Source organism: Schistocerca nitens, chromosome 8, assembly GCF_023898315.1.
Source record: "Schistocerca nitens isolate TAMUIC-IGC-003100 chromosome 8, iqSchNite1.1, whole genome shotgun sequence".
NCBI classification, from domain to species: domain Eukaryota; kingdom Metazoa; phylum Arthropoda; class Insecta; order Orthoptera; family Acrididae; genus Schistocerca; species Schistocerca nitens.
In genome coordinates, this window is record NC_064621.1 from 217,146,049 (window position 1) to 217,164,749 (window position 18,701).

At 39.9% G+C, this 18,701-nt stretch overlaps 2 protein-coding genes across 4 annotated transcripts in view; one reads left to right on the forward strand and one right to left on the reverse strand.

Annotated features, from left to right (window-relative positions):
• The window catches only part of LOC126199021 (GPI mannosyltransferase 2), a 253,063-nt gene that overhangs the window by 78,749 nt on the left and 155,613 nt on the right, over window positions 1–18,701 (forward strand). For both annotated transcript variants that reach the window (XM_049935712.1, XM_049935711.1), the window contains exon 2: window positions 7,345–7,415. The gene's annotated coding sequence lies outside the window, so the exon portion shown is untranslated. The remainder of the gene's footprint in view (window positions 1–7,344; window positions 7,416–18,701) is intronic.
• The window catches only part of LOC126199020 (dual oxidase-like), a 246,332-nt gene that overhangs the window by 74,055 nt on the left and 153,576 nt on the right, over window positions 1–18,701 (reverse strand). For both annotated transcript variants that reach the window (XM_049935710.1, XM_049935709.1), the window contains exons 23-25: window positions 17,942–18,159; window positions 11,728–11,958; window positions 6,076–6,169 (exon numbers count right to left, since the gene is read on the reverse strand). In XM_049935710.1, the coding sequence (XP_049791667.1) occupies window positions 6,076–6,169; window positions 11,728–11,958; window positions 17,942–18,159 (543 nt within the window). The remainder of the gene's footprint in view (window positions 1–6,075; window positions 6,170–11,727; window positions 11,959–17,941; window positions 18,160–18,701) is intronic.

The following is an 18,701-nucleotide window of genomic DNA, read 5'->3' on the forward strand; positions in this document are numbered from 1 at the left end:
AAAGCAATGCAATTTTTATAGCGAGTGAAATCTTCTGTGAGGTATAAAATTAGTTTTGCGTTATTTCAGTTTCACATACATAAACTAGCAAAATTTTTCTGACCGATACATTTCGTATGAGTTACATGCCCCACTGTAGTAGGGAAAAGAATGGATCCAGCAGAAAGATGTTCCCATCAGAGCACAGAAAATTGTCAGTGTGTTCTTGTTTATTTACAAGACTTTGAATGAAGTGGAGTACCAGCTGCCTTAGTGTACCTTTCTCTGCACCTTTAAAAAAAATTGGCATGCAAACATATTCATGCTTTTTTATAGTCAGAGGGGGAAGATAGTGGCAGTGACACATACATCAAAAAGTAATAAGTACTGGAAGATAGTAGATAGTAGTTGTGTTATAGAAAGAGTGAAGGAGACAAAGGTAGTGTGAGAGAAACACAGTGGTAGTAGAATATAGTTGACAGTGACAGAACAGTGTTGGGAAAAGAGTGAAGGAGACAGTGTCAGGGGAAAGGAATAAAGAGAGAGTGAAAGTGTGTGTGAGCCAGTGGTAATGAGAGACAAAGTTTATGGCAATGGTGACAAGGAAGAGAGAAATTGTGACAGTGAGAAGAGACAGCAGCAGCAGTAGGAAGGAATTAGCAGTAAGAAAGAGCAAGAGGGAGACAGTGACAGTAGGACAGAACAAAGGGGACTGTGGCTGTGACACAGGAGACAATGACAGAGAGACACAAAGAGACAACGGCAATGAGTTGGGCTGAATGAGTGAGAAAGGGCAACTGGGAGTGGATGGGTATGAGTGACTTAACAGTGATTGACTAGTGAGTGTGAGCGAGTTAGTTAGGGGAGCTTTCGGGAGTTTGAAGTGAGTAGCATGTTTTAAAAAAAAGTGTGATATGTTTGCATTCCAAAATTTTTGGGAAAATTTTTAAAGGTGCTGAGGAAGGTAAAATCAGGCAGATGGTTTCCCACTATTCAGGCAGTCTTCTTAAATAAACAGGAACACATTCACATTTTTTGTGCTCCAATGTTTCCACGGATGTTCTTAAATGAATGCAATTTACCTATGTGATACAAAGAAATGATCGAATGTGTTTGTCTGCTGTGGATGGTGTTAAATCTATAATGTTTTGAAAGCTGTTTGTTGCTTTTACTCTACTCGTGGATCTAAGTAAAACATCTGATACATTCTCTCACTCAGCTTGAAAGAATTGGTGTAAAAGGCATTTTTTCTGTTTCTATCCAGAACTTGTCTATTCATCAAGAATCAACAATTGCATATCAAATGCTTTACAACATTCCAGAGTGCCCCATAGCGTTCCGTCTTTGGATCATTCATATTTGTGATATACAGGGTGTTTCACATGTACCCCGTGAGGGGTGTATCCTTTTGGTCCACTGCTACACATCATAGTACAATACACAGAACTGCCCGTGCCCATATCAGAGTGACATCACTGATGTCACGTACCTATTCTGTGCACATGCTGCCTGTTCCTCCCAGCTGTCAGCTAGTCTTTCTGTCCAAATTAAAGTTGTGACTTACAGTAGAACCCCTCTAATCCGTCACCTTCGGGACCGGGACCATGGTCGGAACGAAAAAAAGGTCGGATTATCCAAAAAATCTAATATTTATTGCAAAAAATATAAAAAGACATTTAGTACAAAAAATTAAACGATTTAAGAAGTAAAAGACGTCTACAGTAATATAAGAAGATGTTTTTTACACAATGTTAAACAATATATTAACTAAAAAAGTCTACACACACTGTAATATGTATTGGTTTTAAAAGGGAAAACGAGAAACAAATTACAGTACTGTACTGTACTTAATAACGTATAAACGATATATACTGTAAACTAAAAAATGTTTATAGCATTGTATATAAAAAAGAAATTCTTTACAAAGAAATGAACTACTGTATGTATAAACTAAGAAATGATTATACTCTATGCATTGTTTTTACAGTAAAAACGAAAATAAATTACCTGGAAAAACGGTCAAAGATATATTTTTGTTGAGCAGATGTTATTCTAGATTTAGCTGCAGTGTCCCTCCATTTTTTATCCCATAAAACGTTCAGTAGAGTTGAAGTTGGATTCTGCTCAATGTATTGAAGGGCGTTGTCAAAAGCGTTTTTTGCATCGTTGTGTGAAATCCGGGTGGGGGGTTCGTCTTCGCCGTCAGAGTCCTCATTCACAGTTTTCTGGCCAACAGCGGCAACAATCTGGTCCACATTGAGCTCTTCAAAAGTGTCACAGGCTATGTCACATTCGTTGATCCACTCTTCAACTTCATTGGCAGGGACGTTCGTCTCCAGAGTTTGTAGATCTTTAACGATTTCCAGTGTGTCGTTGTTTTGCTCATCTTTGGTATGCTCATTTTCAGTCATAACTTGTGGCCAAAGCTTACGCCACGATTTCCGCAGTGTGTCAGGTTTCAGTTCATCCCATGCTGCAGCAATTGTGTATGTAGCATCTTTGATGTTCAGGGATTTAATTGCCTCAAATAAGTTATGACTTCCTTCAGATTTTTCCAAGATTGAGCTGATATACTTTCTGTGAGATCGCCTTTTTAAACATTCGATAATGCCCTGATCCATTGGCTGGATGAGTGAGGTCACATTAGGAGCCAGAAAGAGAGCTTTTATGTCCCCTTTCGCCAAATATTGCTCAGATGGATGTGATGGTGTGTTAGCCAACAGCAGTAGAGCACGAACAGCCAGATTTTTTGCTTCAAGTCTTTTTCGACCGATGGCGCAAACTCTTCGATAAACCAGGATTTAAAAAGGTTGCAATCCATCCAAGCAGATTTTTGATTGCGCTAATAAACCGGCAAGGATGATAAGTTTATATTTTTGAATGCCCTTGGCTTGTTAGATTTGCCAATGACGAACAAGGGGAGCTTGTGGGTACCATCTGCCTTGCTACGAGGAATGACTTTTTTTTTATCTTTTATAAGTTTCGTTCCTACCACGGATTCATTTGAAGCTGCGAGCACTTTTGTTGGCAACAAAAGTTAAGCCCTGTCTCGTCGATGTTATACACTTGGCAGGGTAACATTTCATTTTCTTCTACAATTTCTTGAAACGTAACAGAAAACTCCTTAGCAGCTGCGGCATCGGCAGATAGTTTTTCAGCGGAAATAGAAACAAAGACATGGTTCAAATGGTTCTGAGCACTGTGGGACTTAACATCTGAGGTCGTCAGTCCCCTAGAACTTAGAACTACTTAAACCTAACTAACCTAAGGACATCACACACGTCCATGCCCGAGGCAGGATTCGAACCTGCGACCGTAGCGGTCGCGCGGTTCCAGAGTGAAGCACCTAGAACCACTCGGCTACACCGGCCGGCGGAAATAGAAACAAATCGGACACCATGACGAGTTTCCCAATGGTCAGTCCAGCCTTCACTGGAAGCAAATTTACTTTAAGATTCCAGTTTTTTGTGCAAAACTTTCGCTTTTTCTCTGAGAATTGACCCGGATGTTGGAGTTCCTTTCCTTCTTTCTTGACAAAACCACATCCACAATGCATTATCAAGCAGTTCAAGTTTAGGCTTTTTTAATGTTTTGCGATTCTTCAGAGTGTTTTCACCATCAATCGTAACTGTATAGGATTCAATGTCTTTCCGATTCTTCCTCCAATCCTTAATTGTCGTGATACCTACATTCAGTTCCTTTGCAATATTTGGAGCGATTCTCCTTCGTCCAGTCTTTGTAGCACTGTTACTTTTTCATTTAGTGAAAGAGTTACGTGTTTAAGCTTGAATCGAGACATGCCGAAAAACGGACAACTGTACACACAATGAATCTACAGTAATGAGTACTGTAGAGAAGACGGAATAAAGCAAACAACGACGTTTTTTAATGCCAACAAAGGATAAAACTGCATAATAATGTACAGTATAACAATATGCACAGCAATAGACACCGCAACAATGGCCCTAAGGGCGTCCAGTCAGTGACAAGTTGGCACAGGCTCGCGAGCCTGAGCGTGGTCGGACTAACCGGAGTGACGGACCATACAAGGTCGGATTAGGGGGGTTCTACTGTACATGCTTTCCTATGTCAACGCTTCAATTATGTGAAGACTTCCAGGAAGAGATTTATCAGGCAAATGGAAAATTAGCCACATTCCTACAGCACTTTGAGCCTTGTTTTTCCCCAACAACAAGTGAGGATGAAATTGAACAGAGAAGGATAACTCAATATAGCAAAGTACCTTGTGCTCTATATAATTTAGAAGACAAACCATAGTCCAGAGGTATAACTTCATTACCTTCAGTAAAACACTCTGAGGACTAATGCAAAAGCAAATTTAAAACAAAAATTGCACCAACTAATAAGCAGCCACATCAAGTCATTTTAGATAGATATTATACGCATGACCAGCAAACGATGCTACATGCATGACCAACAAACATTAATCACAAAGATAAAACACCTAAGAAGATTACAAAAATTTTAAGATCATTCTCTGCAATTGTGTCATTTTTAGTGGAGTGTTAAAATCTTATTCAAATGACTGAACTACCCTGAAGTAGTTCTTTTAATCAGGCTGTTACTTAGGACTATATTCTGACATAATTTAACTACCTCTCATATTAGCTTTTGCAAAGGATTATCCATGGAGAAAGCAATACAAGACGCCACAATTTAAGTCTTAATAGAGCTAAAAATGAAAATATAGATAAATCCCGTTAGTATATTTTTTGTGCATGCATGGGTGGATTTCAAAATTCTGCTCAGAAAAGTGTTAAGGCATTAATGCCATCCTTCTTGCATACATTTTTTACTTCCATAACGGAAAATGAAGGGTCTCATTGACAGACTGTATCACAAGCATGAAACTAACTTCCTCAGAACCTGGAACCATAACATGTGACAATGAGATTCACATCTCAGTAAATTTATACCTTAATGGTCTGTGTTGCTGATAATAATAAATTTCGGCTGGATTGTGATGTACACAATCACAGTGTAAGACACAAAAATAATTTTCAAGTTGATTTTGCCTTCTTGTCTATGGTTCAGATGGGAGATGTCTGCCTGTGCAAATTATCTAAATATCTGTATTTGAGAACTGGACATTTCTGTCAGCTACATGACAAGTCAAAGTGTTTGTTTTAAAGCTACAACATAAATAGTTGTGTATTATTAACTAGCCTCTGTAGATACAGAGTTTTCTCCAAAAAATATAAATGTAACCTAGTAAACATTAAGCTTTCAATGTAAGCAAAGCATCAGCTATTTAATATAACAGAAGAAGTGACAATTTAGAAAAGTTGCAGTGTTTCTTCTTTTTTGCTAGGCAACATCACATAGTATGGTGATAATTTGTCAGCACACGGTACAGATTCTTTCTGTGCTTTGTTTGTTATTTTTAAATGTATAACTTGACTCATTCCATATCTCTGAAGGCTCTTTGTCTTGTTGCAATCTACAGAATGAATGAGTTCTTGAGCCTAATATGTTATAGGAGGGAAGCTGTCAATAATGCGTAAGTTGATTCTCTGTATCAAATGATAATTTTTAGGCTGGTGTTTAGTATTATTGTTGCTTTGGGGGTCATTACAATCACAGTATTACATAAGATGGAGAAAGACTGTACAAATAGCATTGTTGCCGCAACAGTCCTTGCATTTATGGAAACTGTGTAAATCTTAACTCCGTAATAGTGTACTGAAACTTCCTGTGGAATAAAAGCTCTGTTATTATCGGTGAACCATTCTGCCTAATTAGAAAATCATGGTGATCTTGCAGTATTTTGTATTTGGTACTATATTAAGCTAGGTGTATATGTTGTTACACTTTTGTCATACTCGTATGCTCAAGTTTAATTAATGATTGGGAATGAGTCAGATTTTTAAATGTAAGCAGTAGTTTTTTCTCTTGTCCAAATGTTAATAGTACTGTGCAGTCTGGTGTAATTCTTTCTGTTGTCTAATGTTACATAATAGAATACATGACAGATGTTTCGATTTTATTCAGCCAACGTACTTAGGTTTCACCCTTTAAGTTTAAAGTATTTTAAGAAGACATACGTATACATTTTTAGATATATATGAAACTTACGAATGCTGAAAATTACGGAACAAACAGGAGAGATCATCTGATGGCTGTGTGCTGATGCTGTAGAAGTTGAAAGCATGTCCAACTATATGAATTACTGAAATAAAATTTACACATCATATTTAATATGCCAATAGAAAGTCATGAGTTGTTTGTATGATTAATAAACATTCTTAATAATATGAAAAGATAATTTAATATGCAATTGATCATATCCACACTATATGTTGACATGGCATGTGTAAGTTGTACAATCATTAAACATTAATTAAATTTATATGACTGTACAACTGGCATTTGCATAAGTTTATTGATCTACCTTCTTCCATTCAAGAACTTGTTTTTAGTACAGGTATCTGTTGGATAAGAGTTAAACTGAAACGGTATTTATTCTGTTACTGAAGACTTCAGTGAGGCTACATGAAATAAAATATAATATCTCATCCCTTCCCATTCTGTACCCCTTATTCCCTACACCTACACTATCCCATTAACTGCTTGCAGCCCCCTCCGTCTGAGCCGCCACCTCCGTCTGAGCCGCCCCCTACTCCTTCCTCCTTCACTGTACCCCTCCACCTGTCCCACCCCTATTCCTTCCTCTTTCACTGTACCCCTCCACCTGTCCCACCCCTATTCCTTCCTCTTTCACTGTACCCCTCCACCTGTTCCACCCCCTATTCCTTCCTCTTTCACTTTACCCCTCCACCTCTCCACAGCCATCTCTTGGTGCCCGGCAGCTGTGCAGTCTCCCCTCCCAGGTTGGCGGCGGCAGCCTGCCCCTGGTGTTGGTTGCACTCCCCCTTCGTTGCAACACCCTCTGCAGCCCCCCTCCACCTCGGTAGCAACAGTGCTGTCATTTTCTCTTCTCGGCACATCTCCCCTGCCCTGTCAGCACAACAACAACCACCTCCCCACTCCATGTTTGTGCTACACAACAATGTAGCACCTGAGGTAGGATTGCGACACATGGCCGGCTGATTTTGAAGTGTTAAAAAACAATGTACTGACTAATAATTAGTGACCACGTTTCAACCTATTATGTGCAACACAACCAAGTGCTCTACTATACAATGTGTACTATAAGTCTGGTTCTTTTTGTGGTACTTAGCATGCGTAACGTTTTAGACTTATGTATAATTGAGACTTATGAACAAAACTCAAATCATTCCCACATAATGGGGAATTTTACTTCAGTGTGGAAGTTTTCATCTGAAAATGAATTATCTTAAACATAAACACTTAAATCAGTGGAATTTTTTTGTTCTGTTTCAGACACTAAATCCTGTTGCTGAAAACTGCAAAAGCTGCACAGAAAAGACTGCACATTTGGAAATTATGTCATGGTATGTGACATTGGTGTTTAAAAATTATTATTTTTATGTGGTCACAACTGTGCTTTTGTGCACCAGTGCCACCTGAGTTATTTGTGCTTCCTTGGAAGTATAATTATCTTGCTGGCAGCAGTATGTGACAAAATCTGACAAACTCATCTCCCATGTTTTACGTCTAGCATAACACCAGTGATACTCTTGTAGGAGCTGTGCACTGAAACCTTTAAGCCATAAAAATTGAGCATAGTTGTGAGTTCAGCACTTTGACCCTTCTTAAATGATGGAAGATGTACTAAATAAGCAACAGATGTATTTAATAAAAGATTCATAGATAATTTCATTAGGATATTCATGTGTGTTCGAAATAATGAAATATGTTGTCCAAAAATGTTACTCGGAAGGCTGGTGACTGCTAAAGTGACCCCCACTCCCCATCCTCGTCCCCTGTCCTCTCCTGTACCAGTATTGCTGCCCCAAGTTCCCTTCTGTATGGCTGTCATTGCTCTTTTGTCACATTTCGACTTTTTTTGTTTTTTTGTGTACTTTTTGTTTTTTCTTTTGTTTCTTTTTTTTTACAAAATAATTGTATAGATAAAAAATCTTCTCAACAAGTGGCGGCACAACACATGCACACAAGGAGGTTATAATTAGGCAAACTTTTGGAGCCAGTGGCTCCTTCATCATGCAGAAGCACGGTAGGGGAAGAGGGATGAAGGAAGAGGACTGGAGCAGTCTAGGAAAAGGGGTAGATTTCAGGAAAGTCACCCAGAACCGTGGGTCAGGGAGATTTACCAGATGGGATGAGGAGGAAAGACTGATTGTTGGGGAATGTACCGGACGAGATTTGAAAACCTGAGAGCTTAAAGGTGGAAGACAGGGTAATGTGCAAGACAGGTATAAGTGCTTAAACAATGTGCACGAGGTAATAAGACTGAAAAGCTAACTGCATTGTACGTAACAGAGGTGGGAGAGGGGCAGCGAAAAACAAACAGGTAAGAAAAATGAAAGATGTAGAAAACTGTTACTGTGAAGAAATACTGAGAGAGAAGGAATTAATGTAAAGTAAGGCCAGGTGGCTGGTAAGAACCAAGGACATGTAGTGCTAGTTCCCACCTGCAGAGTTCTGAGAAACTGGTGTCCAGGAGAAGAATCCAGATGGCGCATTTGGTGAAACAGGTACAGAGGTCATGACTGTCATGTTGTAGAGCATGCTCTGCAATAGAATATTGTGTGTTGACTGTATACACCCTCTGCCAGTGCCCATTTATCCTAACTGATAATTTGATGGTACTCGTGCTGATATAAAAGGCCGAACAGTGTTTACATAACAGCCGGTGTATGATGTGTTGTTTCACAGGTGGATCTCCCTTTGATAGTATTGTATGCCAGTTGCAGGGCTGGTGTAGATGGTGATTGGAGGGTGCATAGGGCAAGTCTTGCAAGGGGGGGGGGGAGGGGGGGCTGTCACAGGGGTAGGACCCGTATGGTAAGGAGATGGATGCAGGAGTAGTATAGGGTCTGATAAGAGTATCCTCGACCTCTCGCCTAAAGCACCTCTCCCCTCCTGAATTGTCTATGTTATCTAAGGGTCTCATTTTCAGCTCAAAAACTGCATGCATTTGATCATGTTGCTGTGGAGAAGAACCTACTTTCCTTCACAGGCAATGTCAACTGGAAATATCACTTTGCAACCCAATCCCAAAACATTTATAACAGCAAATCAGGCATTGAACCAGCCTTGAACAATTCCGATCATAATCTCAACTAGATCCACCACAACTGTCTCAAAATCATCCCTTACAAGCCTTCCAAGAATTCCTCACATCCAGCATTGCTTCACAACCCTTGCTCAGGTCCCTACAACGTGATCCTAACCTGTCCTCCGCATAACTCCATGCTCTACGTTCCCTACAAGCTGATGGCTACATCATTATCCTCCCAGCAGACAAAGGATTTACCGCTGTGGTACTTGATCGATAAAGAGCATGTCAGTGAAGGTTTATGCCAGCTGTCCGTCACCTGTACTTACAGCGTCTGCCATCGAGATCCCATCCCTGTGATTCGAACTGACATGCAGTCCCTCTCATCCTGGCCGACTTATAGTTGCTGGTTTCAAAGCACTCAGCAAATGTATATCTGCCTTAGTTGATCAGCGCCTGCAACTCATAGTACAGAGACTTCCGTCCTATATCAGAGACACCAACCATTTCCTAGATTGTCTGAAATCCGTGCCTGTCCCACTCCCATCATCACACCTTGCTTCTTACCATTTATCCCTCCTCTCCCTATACCAACATCCCCCCGTGCATGATCTGTCTGCTGCTTAACATTTCCTCGGTCAGTGACAATCAGATACCAAATCTATGACATCCTTCCTACTCACCTTAATCAGCTTTATACTTTCTTTTCATGGGTCACTTGGAGGGGGCTGTTCTGGGATCCAGAAGTCTTCAACCTCTAACTTGGTTTAGGTGCATTGTTGACATCTTTACCAAATCGGCTCATCGTGAGGCTGGCCCCTTAAAATTCCTAGAATCTCTAAATACCTTCTCTCAGTTAAATTTCACATGGTTCTATTCCGAATCCTGTGCCACTATCCTTGACGTTGATCTCTTTCTCACCAATGGCCAGCTGTACATGTCTGTCCACATTAATCCTACTAACAAACAACAGTACTCACATTTTGACAGTTGCCGTCCTCTCCATGTCATATGTTCCCTACCATGCAGCCTCAGCATTAGACACAAATGTATTTGTTCGGATGCAGACTCTTTACAGCAAAACGCCCCCATTCTCACCTCAGCCTTCACTGGACGTAATTACCCCACCAGCCTAGTTCAAAAGCAGATTTCCCAGGCCATCACATCCAATCCTGGTACTGATGATCTTTCCAAAAAACAGCTTTGGAGCACACCACTGGTCTCTCATTATTATCCTGGCTTGGAATGTATTAATCAGCTACTTCGACAAAGCCAGGACTTCCTAAAATCATGCCCTGAAATGAGATCCATTCTGTCTGAGATTTTGCCCACCACACTTAGAATAGCTTTCCGCCACCCTGTTAATCTCCGCAATATTCTTATCAGACCCTACACTCCCTCTGCACCCATCTCCCTACTATATGGCTCCTACCCCTGTAACCATCCCCGATGCAAGACTTGCCCCCATGCACCCTCCTACCACCCACCTATACCAACCCTGTAACTCACAAGTAAACATAGTTCGGCCTTTTACATCGGCACGACTACCACGAAATTATCAGTTAGGATAAATGGACATTGGCAGAGGGTGTATACAGCAACACACAATGTCCTATTGCAGAGCACGCTGTACAACATGACAGTCATGACAACGGCACCTGTTTCACCACATGCGCCATCTGGATTCTTTCCCCAGACACCAATTTCTCAGAAATCTGCAGGTAGGAACTAGTGCTACACGTCCTTAGTTCTTGCTACCCACCTGGCCTTACTTACGTTAATTTCTTCTGTCTCAGCATTTCTTCACAGTAACTACTACTTTTTTCACTCAGTTGTACTTTTCTACATCTTTTATTTTCTTACCTGTCTGTTTTTCACCCCCCCCCCCCCCCCACCTTTGTTATGTACAATGCAGTTAGCTTTTCACTTTTATTAACTCATGCATTATGTTTAAGCAGTTATATCTGTCTTGCATATTACCCTGTCTTCCACCTTTAAGCTCTCAGGTTTTCAAATCCTGTCTGGTGCAGTCCCCAACAATCAGTCTTTCCTTCTCATCCTGTCTGGTAAGTCTCCCCTGACCTGCAGTTCTGGGTAAATTTCTCAAAATCTACCACTTTTCCTAGACTTCTCCTGTACACAACAGCTCACTTATGAGTGACCTTAATAATTGAAGTAATATAATACTTATAAGTAAGTTAAAGTAGAACTTACTCGATATTTTCTTGTATTGTCAGGTGGGTTTTGTATATAGTGCAGAAACCCTCAGGGAAATTTCACATTGTTCTAAGTTTTAGTGTATGTTTTTAGCTGGTCTTTGCATTTGGTTTGCAATGGTAAAAGGAAACAATGAAGTCTTGTGACAATCCACAGTCCACCCTTAACACTCCCAATGTGGAGAAGGACTGTTAACAATATCAAGTGATTTCTTTCCATTGAAAAATAATGGATTCCCATATTCATGTTTAATCTACAAATGTTCATTTATGATTATTTCTAATGTGATAGTTTCCAACATAAAAAATTCTTATGAATATTTAAAATATTAATTATTAATGAATAATTTTTTAGGGTGAATTCATCACTCATAATTTTCAGCAAATTTAGTATTGTGTTGGACTTACCAGTGAAAACAACAGCCCAGACAGCAATATATTTATGCATTTGTACAGCACGATCAAAAGGCACATACAGATGTAGTGCAGTGTTGCGTAGTGTAGTTATGGTGTTACGGCACATAGTGACTAACAAGGTAGAGTAGGTGAACATCATGGCAGAGGCTGCACCACGTGTTATAGTAACTCCGTAGCCTGCTATGCGCCGTAAACCAGTGTGCTCTCTTTCCACTGAATAGTCTGGAATGTACACATCCAAGAAAATACAGTTACTCATTTGTTGTGTATTGTAGTTTCTGAAACAGCAAGTAAATAACTACCTTTCATTAAATTATATTTCGAACTATATTCATTATATTGTAACATGGTCTGGACTACATCAAATTCTTGGTGTGAAAATTGTCTAACTCTTATGTAGTATTCTGTAATTTGGAATGGAGATAGCCCACTGCCACTGAGGAGAATTATGTTATTTCATGGATAGTAACATAAGCGCATAATCAGCACAGTGTGTAACAACTAGGTAGAAAAAAAGAAAAAGAGAGATGAAAAGCAAAGAGAGATGAGAAGCAACCACTCTTGCACACTGTGCATGCATGCATGCATGCATGCATTCCACATACATCCACACCAACAGAATTATTATGACACATTTTTGTAATCTGGTCAGTAAAACACTGCGCGTGATGAATATGAAGGAATCAGTTTGACTATTGGATTAAAGAAGTTAGATGGATGGCGTCTAAGGTGGCATTCTGAAAGTGCGTGAACAGCTGAGGAGAAAAATGATCTTTTCTTGTCTATGTCATAAGTGGTCTATACTATGCCTTTGTGGTCTGGACGCCTTTTCCACTATTTAGCCTTGTTGAAACAGGTTGGAACCAAGCCCCATAGCCAAGGACCTTTGATAACACACTGGCACTTGTTTCAGTTACAGCTGATTTGAATCTTGTGGGCGAAGAGATTTTTACTGGAGTCTGCCAGATTATGTGCTAATGCCTTCAGTTAGATTCTGTGGTCCCCAGAGTGCCTTAAAGTTTAAGGGTGTAGCAAACCATGATGGTGATCCACCTATCAGCTGAGGACATTAACTGTGAAGGACTTCACCTCTCACTCAAGTATAAAACCCCTAATTTATGACCACACTGACACCCAGGCAGCAGTCATCTCATCTGTACATATTTTAAGAAAATCATTAGTTCAGCCCAACCTTTCCACATATTGATATGAAAAACAATGTTATCAGAATAAAGAAACAAAATGTCTGCAAGGAAAAATGCCTCCAGTAAAACTGACCTGTTGATTTCCTTAGTGATTCCTTTTTTTTAGTGGGTGAAAAAACTGTGTGGCAACTTTTGTTCATGTTATGGTCTAGTGTTGCTTACTAAGTAAGAATTCTTTTTCCTTTCCTCTCTGTATCAGTTTGATATTGACTACTGCAGTGCCACATTGCAGAAACAAAAACAAAGATAATAGTCAATATTGTCATGGCTTTCATACAACTATGGAATGAAGAATAATTTAAAACTCAAATCAATGCCCTTCAGATGATAATTATTTTTTAACTTAAATCTCCAAGAAAGTCTTTGTCTCATGTCACTATGGTGACAGAAGAACCACCTCAATCAAGGGGTGCAAAGTGAAGCTGATGGGTTATTTCATGGTTCATACTTCACCACTTCTCTCGCAAACTGCATAGTGGTGCTTTTGTTTGTGCATAGGAGCCCAGTGGTCTCCATTCATTGATCTGTCAAAGGAATCAATCATTTCATTGCCAGTCTCTTGACATTCACCTCACACCAGCCATTCTGACATCGTGATCATGTGAATGGAAATATTTGTTTTGAAACATCAGTAACTGGGTGTAAAATATACTGTCTCCAAAGTTTACATTTCCGTGAAGTCTGTTGACAAAATCCTGCATGATGACCTGAAAATGTGGAAAGTGTTTTCCACGGGGGTGCCATGAGGGCTGATGGATCATATCAAGGCTGCATGCAGGACAGTTTCCAGACATTGCTGACACATGATGATGGCATGGATGACACCTTCTTTTTAGAAGTTCTGATAATCGATGAGTCGTGGATACTTTTTTCCATTGTGAGAATGCAATGCCAGTCATGTCAATGGAAGAACATACTCACAGTAGCCACCAAAAACATTTTGAGTAACAGATGCTGCTGAATAAATGATGGTGGCTATGTTTCGTGTCAGCAGTTGCACAATCTCTACACATCATGCTCCAAGGGACATTACTATGACAGGTTTGTTACCAAGGTGTCAACCTGGTAGTTGCTGAAAACTGTAGGAAATGAACTCAACGTCTACATTTTTAAATGGGAATGGGGTACAAAATTAGTACTGTTGAATAGTGCTCTGAAAACTGTAACCTTTTAATACAAACGTTTTCTAAATTCTATGCCAATTTATTGATGACATCAAAAAACTTTTCCAGAGACTGACAATTTGAATGATGAAAGGAAAAAAAGAAAATTTGTTAAAGTGTAATGTAACTAATGTGGACAAACTTTTTCTCACCATTTCATTTAAATGAAGTTGTTTCCTATTTTAAAAATTATAAAAAACATATCTGCTTATTGCGTCATTGGGTTTTTGAGCGGACCTATTTTTGTTTCTGCAACATGATCTATGTTTTTAACTCCCTACATGTAAAGTGATATGATATGACCTATCGGTGATGTGCACAGTAGACCTCAAATATTATCTCATGTGATGCAAGGCCAGGAGCTGGTATCTGACAATAGCTCTCACTTTTGTCAGTGCTTTTAATTGGAGTAGTAGAAGTAGAAGGGTTTGGTGGGCGCACGACAGCAAGGTCTTCAGCACCCGTGCAGTAGCATAGTGAGACGGGTGTCAAGAAAAAAAAGACTCAGAACATTTACATAAAACGGAACATAAAACACGGGGAACAATCATTGAAAAATATGTGCTCACCCACACCGAAGCGTGGGATGAAGCAGGGCGTCAGCAGTAAAACATGGACAACACAGGAAGAAAAAGGTAGAGGGAGCTAAAACAATGTAGCAGATGGAAGTGGCTGGCTGACCGCAAGGAAAAAGGGGAGGAGTCAGCCACTCTGCAATACACTAAAACCTCCAGCCTAAAAGTTTAGGCCAGAGTCCAGACATCACAAAACTTAAAAACCCTAGACACACACGTCTCATCGTTAGCTAAAACACAAGGCAGATCCCCATAAACTTGTGCTTCTGCCCTTGCATCACGGTATAAAATGCAGTCTGTTAAAATGTGCCGGACAGAGATTGGCACACCACAAGCATCACAAAACGGAGGATCCTCCCGCCGTAATAAATAGCTGTGCGTCAGAGGACAGTGCCTGATCCGAAGACGTATGAGGGCCACCTCTTCCCGCCTGAGCAGCCGGCAGGAGGAACGCCACGGCCTAGTGGTTGACTTTACCGACCGCAGTTTATTGGCCGTCACCGCCAGCCATTCGTCCTCCCACATCTCCATGCACTTCCTGTGGAGTGCAGCGATGACTGACTGCAAGGGGATAGGACACTGGACCACATCCTGCTCTCTGCGGGCCTCCTTGGCAGCCCGATCGGCCTGTTCATTGCCCCATATGCCGGCATGACCAGGCACCCAGCAGAAGGATACCTCTTTACCCCGTCGTTGGAGCAAGTACAGTTGGTCATGTATCAGCTGGACCATCTCCTCAGTCAGGTAGAGGTTCTGCAGTGATTGTAAGGCACTAAGAGAATCGGAGAAGAGAAGAAATCGATCGCCCCGAACATGATGCATCTGCTCCAGTGCCTTCAGGATCGCGTGGAGCTCCGCTGCGAAAACGGTATATTCAGCAGGGAGGCGAATCCGGGTAACATGATCAGGGAACACCACAGAACAGCCAAGGAAATTCTCCTGTTTGGAGCCATCAGTATAAACAACAGTGAAACCGTGATGCACATCTAAAATGTTAAAAAACAGAGACTGGAACGTAAAATCTGGTGTGCCATCTTTCTTAAAATTAGTCAAATCTAAAATAAGTTTGGGTCTCCGGAGGAACCAAGGTGGAGATCTGCTCCAACCGCGACGTAAAACAGGAAGACCAGCCATAGACATCGCACCGAGGCAATCCTGGGCGCGAATCCCATAGGGCTGCGTCGCACGTTGCCGGTTATGAAACAATCGTGCCAGAGGAGGCTGAGCAACGGTATGGTATGCAGGGGTGTATGGTGTGGACAAAGTTTTTTAATTGGAATGGTATTTCTAAAGGTGTGATTGTGCACTCTGTTGTTTACAGTTGCAGCTAAGGAATCTTCTAGGTTTATTGTTGAGGGAACGTTTTGAACTAGTCTGTGTTCACGTCTCCCATTATGTTGACATGCTCATATTGGGACTGAAGTAGGTATAGTGCCAACTGAAAATACATTGCATAGGTAATGTTTAAAGGCTTATAGATTACTCCAGGTAAGCACTTCTAGGTGTGTCAACTTATTTTCAATGTGTGTGAATGCCACCAGTCTTTCATCAGTCTGTGTGCTTAACACTTTGAGATGGAGGTCAGATTGGAGGTGCACATATCCGAAGGATGTTGCAGATGGTAGGATTACGCGAAATTTAAGATAATGTAAAAAGAGACTCTGTGCTTCGTAATTTGCAGACAAGAACTGAATATTACGATGTGCAACAAGTAGCTCTGATGTGTACTTGCAGGTGGCTTAATGCAGCAGTTTGATGTTCACTTCTCTCTGAATCCCATTCTTGATTGGTGCCATAGTTCAATAGCGATTAGAACTTTGTTTTCCAGAAAGGATTCTTACATATGATCCTGAAGGAGAGATGATCAGTGAATTATGACTTTCTGACTGGGATTAAGAACATATCATAGAGAAGCGATTACTCACGTTGAAAAGATATGATAACAAAAGTGATTGCTCTGAGCAACTAATCCCTCTGTTGTAAAACACCAGTAGTGGCTGGAATAGTATCCGTATGATACGATTAGTGATGGATCACACAGATGAGTGATAAAAAAGGAAAAAGGGAACATTGTGAGCGGGCAGTACTGCTAGCTGAGAAAAAACAAGTTGGAAAGAACAGCAGCAAGATTAGCACACAAAGCAACAGTTTTATTAAATTATGTACAGGGTATTGGTTATGAACTGCAGATTAAAACTTAAGAAACTGCAAAAGTGTATGAAATTAAGGAGATGGGACATGGGACCTGGATAAAGTGAAAGAATCGGAGATTGCCGATAGTTTAAAAGAGAGCAGTAGCCGATGGAACTGGGGAAACGAATACAAAAGAAAACAAATGGATAACATTTAGAGATGAAACAAGATTGTAGACAATCCCAAATGTTATTCAGCTTAGGTAGAAGAAATGTCTGCTCCTGTCAGAAGGCAAACTAAGTGACTATGGGACATTGAGAGTTACAAAATCGGCTTTATCTGTCTGTGACACATTTCTGACCAATCATCCTCAGGCATATCAAATGGGTTTCCCACAGTTGTTTGGTTTGGTATGGTTTTAGGCAGTTCCCATTCATAAGAATTATTTCCAGTCATAACAAAGAGTTTTGTCAGCACACTTTTCTATCATTTTTTAATCAACATTAGAGATTGCAGCTCAACAGGAAAAAAAAAAAAAAAAAAAAAAGAGATAAAGAACTAAGCCACAGAGAACCATAAGTGTCTGAAGCACAGATACAAAAATTTTGAGAACAATAGTCGTTTGTGGAAATCAAATTTGTAAACAAACCACCAGTCTCGTAGGTCTGAATTATTTTTTAACTAAGTCTCAGCATCCAATCTTTCATATGAAAAATAATTTACCCATATATAGACTGTGACAATAGTGTCTTCTGACAGTGTAAAATTTGCAGTTAACGTGAAACTAGAATCGGACCATAACAGAACAGATACTAAATGCAACATGTACTCAATCATCTTTTCCAATGCGTCATGGTCCTCATTATCGTCATTGTCATTAAACACATTCTGTGGCTAGATGTTCAGATAAAACTGCATACATGCTAGACAATCTCAAAATTAGTGATGGTGTGTTTAGGCCCTTGTGGTTATCACTGTCTGAATTTTAATAAGAATTGTCGAAATAACATAGTTCACAGATAACAAAAGAAGAAGAAGAAGAAACATAATGTGTTTCTCACACAAGAAATTTTTTCTACTTTCATTTGTTTTACAAATAAGAGTGTTTTATTTTCTCTGCTATACTCACAGTAAGCTCGCTCAGCAAATATTGCAATCACAACAAGTGTGTACAAAGTGACCCAGAAGATTTCACGGCTATAATTTGCAACAGTTGATACCAATGTGAAGTACGTTGTGTTTTGTGAATCATCTAGGCTCTTTGTATGTAATGTAATATCTTGGTCTGGCATGATACTGCTCGTAACGTTCAGTGGCTCTCTCTCTGTTCCAGAATATTTAGAACCACTGAAACATAGTAAATGGCATGAGTTACAAATGATACAAGTAATGAAGAAATTTATAATTTTAAGTTCATAACACTACATTATTTTCACTGAGAAGCTTTTTCTTTTTACAATAAATATGCTAACAGTTGTCTAGTTTGTTTCATTGCGTAAAGTGCACAATATGAATACTGATAGTGCTTAATTAACAATAATTGAGCAAGATGGTCGTAGACAGTGCTTCATTTGTGGGGGGGAGAGGGGGGGGGGTTGGTACGGAGTATCAGGGCATACCATGACAAATCAAGCAGTAGTTGTAGACTTGTGAAAAGTTTCACTAGGAATGCTTAAGGAAACTATATAATATTTACATTAGTGTAGTTTTAGAACAAAAGATGGTGGTTTCAGATCATTGCACATCTTTGTATTTATTTTACAGCTTATTATTATTTTTTCCTTGAAGTCCTAGAGGACAAGCTAAAATAGTCTCACTTTCTTCGGCCCTTTGTTCCCAGTCCTTAATCATTAGAAGTCTGAAGACTTTGCACTGCTAGTATTTTGTTT